Below are 14,234 nucleotides of genomic sequence, written 5' to 3'. Positions count from 1 at the left end.
TCAAATCAAAATGTAATGATCAAAAGAGTGTGGTTTTAAATTTTGTATTATTACATTTTGCCTTGATCTCGACGCTAAATGTTATAACGCAAAATGTAATAATTTCAATTTATTACATTTTGTGTCGTTATTACATTTTGCGTTGTAACAGAGCGTAGCGGTAGACAACTCTTGATAGAGAATGATATTTATGAAAAATGTTGCTGCATTAAATGTAGAAATTCCAATTTTTATACTGAGGAACTGGTCGCCATTTTGAAAATTTTAAATGTTGGATGCACAGGCCCGTAGGAAGCAATTTCAGTTTGGGGTGGGGGTGGGGGACACAGCCATACATTTTCAGTTGAGGGGGCACTATCAACTACCTAAAATTCTTTGACAAGCCCAAAAAAGGGGGAGTCATCAGACGTTTTTATTCAGGAGGCACATGCATATAGTATCTATGTTTTCTATAGTAATCTATATATCGGCAAAATTATGGGGGGGGGGGGGCAGGGCCCCCCGTGCCCCCTCCCCCCGGTTCCTACGGCAATGATGCACTTTTAGACTTTTGATTATATTTTTTGTGAAGTTTTTATTAAGGATGTCTACTGAGAGAGCACTTGTGAGAAAAATAGAAAGGACATTTGCAATAATGTGTCACCCGTGTCACCCCCTCCCACTAAGTATAGGCATGGGAAATTGCACTTTATAACTATTACACAGAGCAGACCCCCCCCCCCCCCCGGAAAATTTGATCTGGTGTGGGATATACGTAGGGGAAATCATACTCTAGACTTCTAGAGTAATTTTACCGTGGAGTAAATCCTACTTTAGAGCCTATTTTTCCGGGGGGAAATCCTACTCTAGAACCAGTTTTCGGTGGGAGGGGATTTTAGAGAGGAAAGCTTACTATACAAGACCGGAACTCATTGATCGATTGATGTGTTGATTGATCGTTGAAGTCCTTTATAATATATAATATGTTGACCAAGAAAAAAATTGAGTCAGTACTTATACTGATCTGCAGTTGCTTTACAGTATACACATCTGGTACTTATATTAAATTGATAGACCTTTGACTGACCGGAGAGCTTATACTTGAGTTTTCATAAGCAGTGTTAAACTTTTCTGAAACTGTTACATTACCAAGCAATAAATAATAATAACAGTTCATAATTTTCATGGAAAAAAGGCTTTGTGTACATGTACTTATATTTTTACTTTTTTCAAACGGATATACATGTGTTGATGGGTATATCTACAAAAGGATATAACATTATATCCTGTAGACGGAAATTACTCAATCTCACAACAGGCTTCTTTAATTTTTAGAATCCAGGCTTCTTCAGTCATACATGTTATGAGAGTCACTACTGTTTTTTAACATCGGGAAATGTGGTTCAGACCACTATTGTGTCATTTTTCTAACTATATACAGATTTCTTGTTTCATTTGAATTCTGATATTACACAAAGGCCTCGGATAAAGATGTAAGCTATTCCAGGTAAGATATCCACATATATATTCAAGTCATTAGATTTTTTGAATACCTAAAAAATGAAACTTCGCCATTGAAATTTTTTTTCATGTATAGAAATTTTAGTTTTGTTCTGGAAAGTTTTAGCTCACCTGAGCTGAAGGCTCAACTGAGCTTTTCTATAATCGAAAAGTTCCCGGCATCCGTTCTAGCTGTATCGCTGTCATGTTTTGTCCGTAAACTTTTCACATCTTCAACTTCTTCTCCAGAATTTCCACGACCAACTGCTATCAAATGCCATAAAGCATCCTTGGGTGAAGGGGGTTTAACTTAAGTTTGTTCAAATGAAGATCCTCGCAACCTTTCAAGGGGGGATAATCAAGAATTAGTGAAAATATAAGGCATCTTTAAGCAATCTTCTTCTTAATAACCACTGGGCCAGATAAGATGAAAACTTATCGAAAGTTTCATTACATAGTGTAGATTCAAGGGGGTAGGGTGGGTCACAATGGACCATCATTTTTTACAATGTACATATAAATATGTATGAAGAATATTTTAAGATCTTCTTCTCAAGAACAGCAGAGCCATGATTAATCATATATATTTATATGGAAGCATCCTCAGGTTGTGTATTTCAAGCTTGTTCAAATCATGACCAAATCATGAGATTTAGGGTGGGATCACTTATATATTTAAACATTTCAATACTGAACTCCGATCTCCTTTTGTCTGTCAAAGTACTCAGGTGAGCGATGTGGCCCATGGACCTCTTATTTTTTTGTTTTTGGTTTTTTGTTTCTTTTTTTTCTTAAAAAACTGGCATTAACAGACTCATACATGTATTTCGGATTGTGTGTGATGACTGTTTCCCATCGTAATCAAGCAAAGTCGAGGATACTTTCTACTTTGAGTAGATGGGTTCTTAAATTGTTGCCCTCAGCACGATTTGTAACATTTACAGGATTCAGGAGATTGATCACTCTTCGTTATCTCCATCTTTCTAATTAAAGCAAAGATTGTCACCAGTGATTTTGTCCCAGTTGTGGATAATAATGACAAGAACAAGGTCACAAAATGAGAGAAAATGCAATATTCCGTTTCATTTTCATCAATAGGTTTAGATGCAGAGATTGTTAAAGGCTATAAAAGAGGCATGGGCTAGTATGTTCATTAATTAAGAGTTCAGTTTGTTATGGACAGAATTATGTGCATTGAATTGCTGATTTTGTGAAATGATAATCTTTCTGCAAAATCTACTTTACAACTGAATCTCTCTGGTCTTGAATTCTAAAATTCAAGCTTCAAAAATTGCGACATTCGCAGGCCCGTAGAATGTGATGAAATATATATATATATATATATATATATATATATATATATATATATATATATATATATATATATATATATATATATATATATATATATATATATATATATATATATATATGAAATAATCCAGTTCTTTAGAGTAACGAAAGATTAATTCTCTTTCATTGTTTCCCCCCTTCACCTTGATTGAAGGTAAACAAAAATAACTTGGTAAAGTAGTGAGACTGGATTGAGGTTTCATTTCATCTATGTGATGAAGTTTCTTTGGAAATACAACATTTAATAGATGTGCTTACCGTGATTTCTTGCGCCTAATTGTTTACGATACATATGTTACAATTATTGATGTATTTTTCCCCGGTTGAACAAACAAACATACAATCTGAAACGATTGAGGTACCAGTAAGAAGTGCTGCTTGCGAACCGACGTAGAAGGCTACAGGTGCCCCTTTAGAGCGCTGATTGTAGTTCTTAGATAATTAGATGCTTCTAAGTATGTTTTTCTTGGTTTACAAAACTCAGGATGTGTTGATAGTCGGTTCAGATCATGTTTCATAGTGAAAGGGACTTCGGTATTTAGTGTGGGTAGTCGGAGAAATCGTATAATCAATATTATGATAGGCACCATCGCTTGTTAAATTATTACAGACAAGTATACAGCATCTTAGCTGTAACAATTAAAAAGGGAAGAACAAGATAAAAATGGGGCTACGGATGAAAAAACTGGTCACGTAATGTGCATTTTCTGCGGATTGTCATATAGAAAACGTCAGTCATTCTGTGGTAAGTCGCGAAACGACGGTCTGTTGTAGATAATTCAACTGTTCAGTATCAATATAATGTCATGTGTGTGTAATCAATTTGTTTTGTGGCATAAGCAGTGTTTTGAATTTATATGATACAGTGCAATCGATACAGATTTTTCATGACATTATCATTTTGTTAACGAAAATAAAGTAAATTTTGAACACAGTGAAGGGGAAAAAAAAGAACACAGAGAAAAATGTCACTTTGATTGAATGATTATGAATTCTATTTAGATGAAAACTATTATACATTGACTTTTTGATTGAAATGGGGTTCGTTTATACGAAAATAAAGACAAACGCCATACTGTCGTTGTTAATAAATATATTCTTTCTCAGTATTATCAGTATTATCATAGCTCTGAAATATATATAAACAATCATAAATATTTTATAACAAAACATACATGTAGACCACGGTCAAATGAAGAGTTATTTCCCTTAATTGTGCTCATAGATAAAACATTAAGAGTTATCTTTCTTAATCAATAATATGTACAAAGTATAAACACTGGAATATACATGTATAGATAAAACAATGAGATCAAATTATACTGAACTCTTCCAGAATAATATAACTATTTAGACAATATTCAATCGAAAATATATATACATCATACCTATATGTGATATAGAGCCATAACTCCAATATATACATGTACAAAGCTGAACACAGCTGTACTCTATTCAGTGATCTCTGTATGAATGATGTAAATATAACTTTAATACTGTATTACACACTTATTCACACAGATATAAAATATACTTATTACTCTGAATATTTACAAAGTCATAAAATAATCGCACAAACTGAACTTTAATACTTTATATTAGAATATTATTATTTGGTAATTTAGCAGATAAACAATTAAATAGAGATAATGAAATTAGTAAAAGTAAACTTACATTCTGTCCTGTCTTGGTCATGTCATAATTCAGTCAACATACACAAATAAATATGAAGAAACCAATATGTCTGCTCAGACCAAGATCTCAAACAAAAGTAATCAACTAGGTAAAAACCAAAAGAGAGGGAAACTAACCAACCAATGAAATCCAAGTTGGCCTGGACACTACACAAGATATATATATAGAAAAGGGACAGGGGTTTAAATGACCACTGTGATGTCATACATCTATAAATAACTCAATAAACACAGATTGATGTAAATAATTCCATGTGGATTTATTCAATAAATGAAATGTTGTAAAGAAATAAATATGATAATTCAACTGAATTAATTAAATCCTGAAATATAATAATTAATATATGACATAAATCACCCTGTCACATGATTTTCCTCTTTTCTTTAATTCGATTAATATAGCTGCAGTCAGTTTTTACATTGAACTTATAATGCCTTATTGGGAAGGTTTGGTTTCTTGTAAAATTGAAGTTTTAAACAGTTATTTTGCATGACATATTGTAAGGAGAGGAACAAGTAAGTTGTAAGAACTTTTTTTTCCAATCCTTCGTTTTTTTATTTATTCAATAAGATATGTTCAAAACAAAACAAGGTTTGGCGACATCTATCTTCCTTGTAGTCTTGCACTAATTTTTTTTCTGTAATATGCACGGGCTCGAAGTTCGGTAAAATAAAACTGGTAATAACAGACGGATGCGAACAGCGATGAGTCGGATGACTCGAATGAGTTCATGAGATTGTGACTGAAGGAAGATATCGTAGATGTGGTTAGTTATTAAAGCATTTTATGTGGTTATTTTTGCTATGCATTCGTTTATTCTATCACTTCATCTTTCTAAAGTTTACGGGTCTTTGACAATTTGCCCGAACGCCTTAAAGCATGATACACGCTAAGAAGGATTCTCAAACTCTCAACCTTATCATTACTCAGTACGTTCATTTTCTGATAGTTTTGATTTTGTAAAATGAATAAAAAATAATCAAGAAGATTAGCTTATTTTCTGGTCTGTGAGATTTCTCGCTGTTGACTGATGATTACCACTAATTCATCTACTTAATAACGTGCATAAGGCGTGCAATATAGAAAGTAGACTTACTTCCTCCTGTAGATATAAGGACACAAAAAATTATCAATTTTATTTTTCAATGCACATATAATAGTTAAAATTAAGAGAAATAGTTAATCTTAATGATATTTTTATTTTTAGCTTGCTTTAATAGCTTTTTGTACATGAATAGTGACCTAGTATACTTGTAACACCCTCTGCAACTCGTGGGGTATCTGTTTGCACATCTTTCAGCAGAGATGTAAATGTAGAAAACAAATGTGTTTATGACAATAAACAAACACATTTCATGTGCTTTTTTCTCTCTAAATTGCATTAAACACTATGTTATTTTATTCATATATATATTTGGGGGGGGGGGGGTGTTGTGGTGGTGGTGGGGGGGGGGGATCATTTGATAAGTGCTAATACCTTTAAGAACTTAAAGAATGTAAATAGAATGGCCAGCAGTTAGAAGACTTTGTTTCATATAGCATAAATGCTAAGTGATTATGGGAAATTGCTATAAATTGAATTAAAATCTTCATGTTTATCCTCCGTTTACCAGGAAATCATGATCAACAAACATTTTTGTAACAAGCTCTTGCAGACACAAATGTAATTTTTTTTTAACATTATTATCTGTAGACATTTTTGAAAAAAAAAAAAAAGAGCTGACTTTGTTTATGTAAAGAATGTACTGTTTTGAAATTGGGACAAAAAGAATATTATATTTGTTTATCAATGAACACTACACATATTAGGTATCTAGCTTTCATTGCAGAAATAATTTCTTAGTCAAAGAAAACATATTCATAAGTAAAGTTTTCATTGACTCAGAGGTGGATCAAAGAAGTTATTAAATGGTTTAAACTTGAAAAGCAAAATTAAAATGTGTAGAATCTTATTTAACTTTAAAAATCCTTTGAATAAATATGAGTAAATACTAAAGTAGGTCAGTTGTTATGTACTGTATTTTCTTGATAAATGAATTAATAGCAGTGAACCATGAATATTTACACTACACAACAGGTATGTTAAATGTCAGTTGAGTGGGTATAAAAAAAAGAAAAAATAACTCAAAACTAGTAAGAAAAAAATGCCAGTTACTATATATCAAGTTCTCAATATAAATGTAGTTTAGTGTTAATGAATTTAGAAAAAAAAACCTGCAAGCTAGCTAGGTTATAAAGCTGCCAGATATTAGGTATACAAATTATATGTTATATATGTGGTACACTCTTTGTCTTAAAGAGAAGTATTTACATGCACTGAGATCAATATTTATATATTAGATATAAATTCAAAACACACAATACAGGTATATTAATTTGCATGACTTAAAGCTTGATCCAGGCTTACATTGCTGGTAGTTCAAAATTAAAAAAAAAAGAAGAAGAAGAGGAAAAAAAAACATGTACAGCTTATATTAGAAAGTTATTTACTGTGCATAAATAACATATATTAATTGAGATAAGAAATATTACCATCATTTGTCAATTTATATCAGTAATCATTTATATATATGTGTATAACTGTTATTTAGGAGAGCTACAAGGTTTCTTAATGACTTAGAAAATGTGCTAAATTAATCATCTGTCATTCAGATTTCCTACTTTGCAAGAGAAGATTTATATACATACGGTAAATTTAATTACAGCAAATATTTTGTATCATGTGACTTAATTAGGATAGGAATTTACTGTACTGGTAACAATGTACTTAGGATAGCTCATGTAAGGAAGGAGTTAATACTTTCCTCTTGCAGTGAATGGCTTTATTCTTAATTTCTACAATGACTGTTGTAAATAGAGACAATTAAGTTAAAATGTTTTCTAAATGAATTTGGTCATCTCCTCCAATCTTAAGTATGTTTGGTATTTGAATTGAAAGTTTTCCAACACTTCCAGTTTGATTTGTAATCCATATTATTTGTTTTTTATGATAGTATGATAGATATTTTATGAATATGACTATACCAGTATGCATATGTAGTTGTTCATAAATGAAAAATTCAAATATGTCAAACTGTGGTAAAACCCTGTGGGACAAAGATAATGAAACATCAGTGGGTTCATTAATCAAAATTTGACCTCATATCTGTAGTAAAATTGGGAATGTGTAGGCTCATTTTAACAAATATGCCTGGTACTGACACATAAGTGTTTTAAAGTACCAGACTTCTATTTAAGTTCTACTAAACTTTAATTTATGTACCTACATGTATTAAAAATCCTTGTTACCCTCTAGGTGAAACTGATAATGGTACATCAGTAAAATTCTCAGTTTCCTTATAAGACAAAACCATATGCATAAAAATCCTGTGATGTTCACTTTAAAACATACATACATTTGATTTGATTTTCTTTGTTTCAGAAAAGCAGAAATGAGGGTTATCTGTGTGTTTTTACTACTTGGATTCTGCAGTGTTCAAGCAAGTGTCTCCACAACAGACTCTGTCCCTTCTATCAATGGAACCTCCAATCATACATCAAATGAAACAGAAAAAGAACATGCTGAGGGAGTGGTATTGGTGGAAATCAAGTATGAAGCGATTAAAGAGCCATTCTTCTTAACTCTGGTCGTCTTGATTGCTGGTCTAAGTAAAATTGGTAAGAAAATCTTCTATTGTCACAAATAAGGGTTTGTTTTTAATTTTATGTCATTAAAATACCAATTATGGCTTCTCCTTATATGTACAGACCCTAAAACGTGCTACTACACCTCAGAAATGAACCGTACCGTTCCGTGCAAGAAGCGTACTGTACCGTGCAAGAAGCGTACCGTACCGTGCACAAAGCGAACGGTACCATACACAAAACGAACCGTTCCGTGCAAGAAGCGTACCGTACCGTGCACAAAGTGAACCGTACCCTTCATGAATAATTTTTTAAATAATTATGCAAGCCACGCCTCGATCTTGCAATGACCAATTACAGTAAGTATTTTTTTTTAATTTCTTTTGACACAGTGCCCGTTAAAGAAGGATGGAAAATAACCCTAATGATTCAAAATATTATTATTAAGTACCATGCATCTGGACTTACATCTTTTAATGCAAGGAAGCTACTCAAAACTAGTTACGACTTCAAAACAACTCAACAGACTACCCTATTCTTGTTTCTATGAACGTTCTCGGAAACCAAGACATATTGAAAAATGTATTAGGATTCTGTGCTATTTTCCGAAATCAAGCCCTTAAAATCATTTCTTATTCATGTAAGTAATAGTTTTGGGGAGAAATGATTACAGATTTAGCAGGGGAAAAAAATTACGAACTAAATTGTTAATTTGAAACCGGACATGTTAAAATGTAAACGTCTCTCAATCACTAGAAAAAAAAAATAAAAGCAATGTATATATAAATAACATATGTTGGTTTACACTCTTCTGACCAACCCAAGATGTTATTGCCAATATAAGATACTGTCAAAAAGTTCGATCGCCTCATTTTCGCATGGAATTTTCAGTCTAATACACGCAAGAAAAAAAATCTGGATATATGTCAGAATTAATTTTTATTTAAAACATTTTCCCATTTCATTGCTTTATTCACTGAAACCTGCAGGTAAAATATGTTACCTGGAATTTACACATAAAGCCCAGTTTAATCTTTCTTTCTTCTTCTTTTTTTTTTAAATGCTTAGTCAGTGAATGCATGTTCACCCAAGTTTTTTTTTTGTTCAAGAAACAACTGTACATTTCTTGCCATGGTCTTCTTATCTAGAGTGACATCTTTCTTTTGCCATTTTCACAGTATTTGTGCTAATTGTGTTGCACTTGGACCAAAAAATAAAAAGTCAAACAGAACATTATTGACATATTTTCTAGAAAGTACAATACCTATGCAAATGAGTCCCAAATTTTTTTTATATAAGCATTCTTATGAAAAAAGTTATGCGAAGTCAAATTTTGGGCGAGACGTTGTGTTGCGGACACTACATCACACCTGTTATGTCTAAAATAAAATATTAAAGATATTTATTTATTCCAAAATTCTTGCAGGTTTCGATTATGTACCTAATTGCCGTGAAATAAAAGAAAAATCTTATGGTTCTCTTTGAAAACAGAAATTTTATTCACATTAATGACTTACTAATTTTTTTGCCTAATTTATCTCCCTTCCTTAAGTTTATCTACCTTTACAATCACACATAAGACCTATATAATTATCATGTGAAAATACATTTGTCATAACATCTTGGATATCTTCGTTTTTATCTTGTCTAGCTTTGAAAATACATAGCATTTTTGTTGCGGACACTACAAGTAACCATAAGAATAATCTTTTGTCATTTTTATAAAAATAATTGTTGATAAATGTTCATTTCTATGCTGAATTATATACCACAGGATCAACTTCTGAAAATGTATCATATAAAAAGATGCAGAATGGGGTGTATTGAGATGAAAATAACCACATAACAAGGACCATTAATTATTTCTTGATGTATAATTGTTTTGCAGTTTTTAAAAAATGTCTATGATTTTACTTACTTTAATACAATTAAAGAAGTTATAACAAATAGTTTTATAGATAAATTCAATGAATTAAAGAATTTACTGAGGCATCCATAATTTTTTTTCAGTATTGGAATTGTTGCGGACACTACAATATATTGAAATATTGCTATATGACACCATGTTTGGTTTGAATGGAGTAAACTGAACATCTTAATCTCCAACTAGTTCTATGTGTACAGTAAATGGTGTTATATTATAGGGAAATAAAAAAGGCTAGTCAAAAATGGCTTTCCAGCCTGGAAAATAAAACCCATATATATACCAGTAAGTTTGAAGTGTTATCTTGTACAAAAATCACCATTTGTTATCTTAATCCAGTTAACTAATTGTATTATCAAAGGAGCAAAATATCAGAGAAATGTTTTACATTTCAAAAATATTTAATGAAATAAAAAAGTGAAAATAATAAATGAATGTGGTATATAGTTATTACTGTAGTGTCTGCAACACAACTGTATTAATTAGAACTACACTTATTAATTAACAATTAACATCTTGATATATTCTTTAGTTTCCACTTATTCAGTTTTAAATACCACATGAAAATTAACTTTCAATATATAACATAAGACTGACAATTGAAAGATTTTGAATATTATGTATAAACAAGTCGTTATGGGTGTTATTCAAAGTATGAAGTTATAGTTCCACTAAGTTTTGTAACCTTACATATTTGTATTGAATATTTGGACAATTATAGTGATGATCAATTGAAATCATGTTACATTTCTTTGAAGAAACTGTGAATTTAAAAAGCTGTTGCGGACTCTACAGTGTTGCGGACTCTACAAAACACAATATATTTGCCAGAATTCCAAGCAACACTGAGCTAAAGTCTGATATTTTTTGGTAGATAGATTAGTAGCTGTACTGACCTCTTACATGTAAAATAAAAGAAATATAATTCATAATGCATTCCAGAATAAGCATATGTTGCGGACAATACAGAATTTTGGGACATTTTTATGCCAGTGAGAAGAAAATGTATCATTTTCTAAAGTTTCGAAGAATCCACTCAAACTTTTCTTTATTGTTTCATTTATCATTTAACTCTAATTTTAAAATGAACCTTAAGTAAGAGTAATGCATTAACATATATTTTTTTAAACTGCAAGTTCAAACAGTAGAATTATATTAAATTTCATAACATATCTGCATTTTCACATATTTAAACATTATTTCGCTAATATTTTGTTGATTTACATACAGTAAATTGCAGATAAAAGAAGGATAATTTCACAATGATTTGACATCTATAACTAAGAGTTTCTATTGTAAATCTCCTGAAACAAAAACTGGAAAACAAAACCATTTTTCAGCTGCAACAGCATAACGCAAAATATACCCCATATTTTAGGTAGTAAATCTTTAATATTTTTATTGTCTAGAACATGGGAGTGTTATATATCATTTAACTTGTTAGGGGTACCATTTTGTCATAATTTGGTCATTATTGTTAAGGGTTTAATCATATATTTTGATGCAGAGTGCATTATAACATAAGTGAGTATGAAAAAACACAAATACTGTGAAAATGGCGTTTGCTTTTGTTATTTACTCTAAAACATTTGAAAATTCAAGAAATTCAAGATATAGTATTGTCATCACACGTGCACAGGTAAAAATTTGTGTATATTGAACCGTATCTAATCCCGTTAATGCAGATATGCCTACATTCACAAGTGCATCAACAGTCTGCTGTCTTATATACAGTAAGTCTACAACAATGAACCAGTTTTAATCAGCAGATAAGTAGAATTTCATGTGCAGTCAGCTTTTCTTCTAGATTTTCAATAAAAAAAAGTTTGAGTTTGAGAAGGAAACAAAGGGGGGGGGGGGGGGGAGGTAGCACCGAGCATGGGCAAATTATTCATTTTCAAAGTTTTTGAGGACTTGCATGGCTGCATATTATTTATTTTCTAGGTAATTGAAAACGGACTATTTAAACTTAACATTTTGACATATTATTTATTTTGGAAATCTTTCTTTGCAGTCAATATTTATGATATACATTTATACATTGTAGATGGAATTGAAGCTGTCTTAACCGTTTTCTTGATTGTAACTTCCCTTTAAAAAGCATTTTTACACATTGATGGAAAATTTATTTAAAAAGGAAAACAATTACGCGGACAAAAATTAAGTAATATTTTGCACAAATTGTGTGCACTTCTACCGATTACTTTTCAATGTATTTTTTCTAGTGAGCAAAACACCTAAGCAATCTATGTAACAAAAAAAAAAGATTAAAATTCCTCGCAAATAAATATGAAAATAATAATTTATTTTTTAATTGTTTGTTTGATCATTCTGTTTGTTTGATCATTCGGTCAAGAGAATTTTTCTTTATGAAGCAACAGCGACAAGATCGTAAAAAGAATGGTAGACGAAATGAAAGAATGATCGAGGGATTTATAAAATCAAACTCATTTCTTTAAAAGTGTGATAAGTGAATATTTAATATCAAAATTGTATTCAATAGGAAAATTAAAAGAAAAAAAAACATATGTATGCTTATTCTTTAAAAAAAAATACAGAAAGGCCTTTATGGCGATGCAACCAAAATATTTTTTTCATCCTTGTTATGCAGTGATTGTTGATATGTTCGATTTATTTCCAAGTTATTGAACCATAAGGCGATGGTGTACAAAATAAGATAATAAATGGACAAATAAAATTATTTTATTTTAAAAATTGAAAGTAGTTCATACAGAAAGTAAATTAAAAAAAGACACAGTTAATAAGACAACGAGTTACATGTAATAATGAAAATACAGCTGTAAAAAGGAAATATTTATAACAACTTTAACTTAAAAAAAACAACTTATTAAAAATGCTTGCGATACCATCCTTCCATTTATATAAAATAAAGAGATTATGGACTCTATGAAGTTAGCCAATCATAAACTAAAGCGTACAGGCTCCGCCCACTTAATTTACATACTGTTCACCAAAGCGTACCGTTCACAAAACGAACCGTTCCGTGCAAGAAGCGTACCGTACCGTGCACAAAGCGAACCATACCCTGCAAGAAGCGTACCGTACCGTGCACAAAGCGAACCGTACCGTTCACAAAGCGTACCGTTCTGTGCAAGAAGCGTAATATATCGTACCGTACACAAAACGAACCGAACAGTGCAAGTGGTGTAGTAGCACGTTTTAGGGTCTGTATTTTATGAATTTAGTGCAAGGTGTGTCATAAATGAAATAGTTATTAAAGCAATAAATTGTTTTCTTTGTTAATAAGGAAATGAATGGTTGCAATCAAAGATACATACTGAGGTATCAAAGTGGGTTACTAGTATGTTATTTTTTTCTGCAATGGTTGCAGTTATTACAAGACATTTTATTGTTTACATCGGATCCATATCTGCATGAAAAAAAAGATGTTAATTATTATAATAGAAAACCATTATTTTGGTTATTTCTTGTAGCATATAAACTTGATTTGTTGAGCATGCAGAAGAACATCTACTGTATGCTTTTCTATTCAGTCTACTGTATAGTTGTCCACAAAGTGCACCCATATATATATATTATTATTATTTTCTAAAATATGATTTAATACCCTTTAAAATTGGGTCTTTCATGTGACATGTATGAGCAATACATACTTATCATTGCTGCATTTTTTGTTGGATATTTTGTATAAACTGTTTTTTTTTTCTTTTCAATGCAGGATTTCACCATGCAGATGTTGTATCTTCAAGGGTCCCTGAATCTTGGTTAGTATATCTTGATTGTCCTAGTGAAGTCCCATAAAAAGGTTGATCCTTCTGTCATACACAAGTTCTCTCCCTACTTTGTGTAATGAGTTGTCTGTGTGATTATTAATTTTTTTTTTTATTCAATTTTAATGACAGGATTTGCTTTTTAAAAAATTAACACACACCTCCCCCCCCCCCCCCCCCCAAAAAAAATGATAAATTTAATTACGATTAATAAATAAATTCATAAGATATTCCACTTTGTTAAAGTGAATGATATTAAAAGTTTATAAAGTTATTGAATTTCTTTTGTCATGTTACCTATAGACTAGAGTAAATAAGGTTTGCTTTACATATTATAATTTACATGAACTTGAAAAAAATTAAAACCTTTATTTACAAAATTAAAGACTATGCATCCAATCTTCATA

At 31.0% G+C, this 14,234-nt stretch overlaps 2 protein-coding genes across 4 annotated transcripts in view; both read left to right on the top strand.

Moving 5' to 3' along the window:
* The window catches only part of LOC133181345 (protein MAK16 homolog), a 60,876-nt gene extending 55,833 nt beyond the window's left edge, over window positions 1-5,043 (top strand). The window contains exon 11 of the mRNA XM_061315864.1: window positions 5,032-5,043. The gene's annotated coding sequence lies outside the window, so the exon portion shown is untranslated. The remainder of the gene's footprint in view (window positions 1-5,031) is intronic.
* Window positions 5,044-7,948: 2,905 nt separating this feature from the next.
* Window positions 7,949-14,234, top strand: part of LOC133181004 (sodium/hydrogen exchanger 4-like) — a 39,433-nt gene continuing 33,147 nt past the window's right edge. For all 3 annotated transcript variants that reach the window (XM_061315510.1, XM_061315509.1, XM_061315508.1), the window contains exons 1-2: window positions 7,949-8,184; window positions 13,776-13,821. In XM_061315510.1, coding sequence (XP_061171494.1) covers window positions 7,959-8,184; window positions 13,776-13,821 — 272 coding nt within the window. In that variant the 5' untranslated portion in view covers window positions 7,949-7,958. The remainder of the gene's footprint in view (window positions 8,185-13,775; window positions 13,822-14,234) is intronic.

The sequence above is a fragment of the Saccostrea echinata genome, unplaced genomic scaffold (genome assembly GCF_033153115.1).
Source record: "Saccostrea echinata isolate AGI-Se365-2 ecotype Australia unplaced genomic scaffold, CSIRO_AGI_Sech_v1 ptg000008l, whole genome shotgun sequence".
Lineage (NCBI taxonomy): Eukaryota > Metazoa > Mollusca > Bivalvia > Ostreida > Ostreidae > Saccostrea > Saccostrea echinata.
The sequence above is the reverse complement of the archived record's forward strand: the minus strand, read 5'-3'. Positions and strand labels throughout refer to the sequence as shown.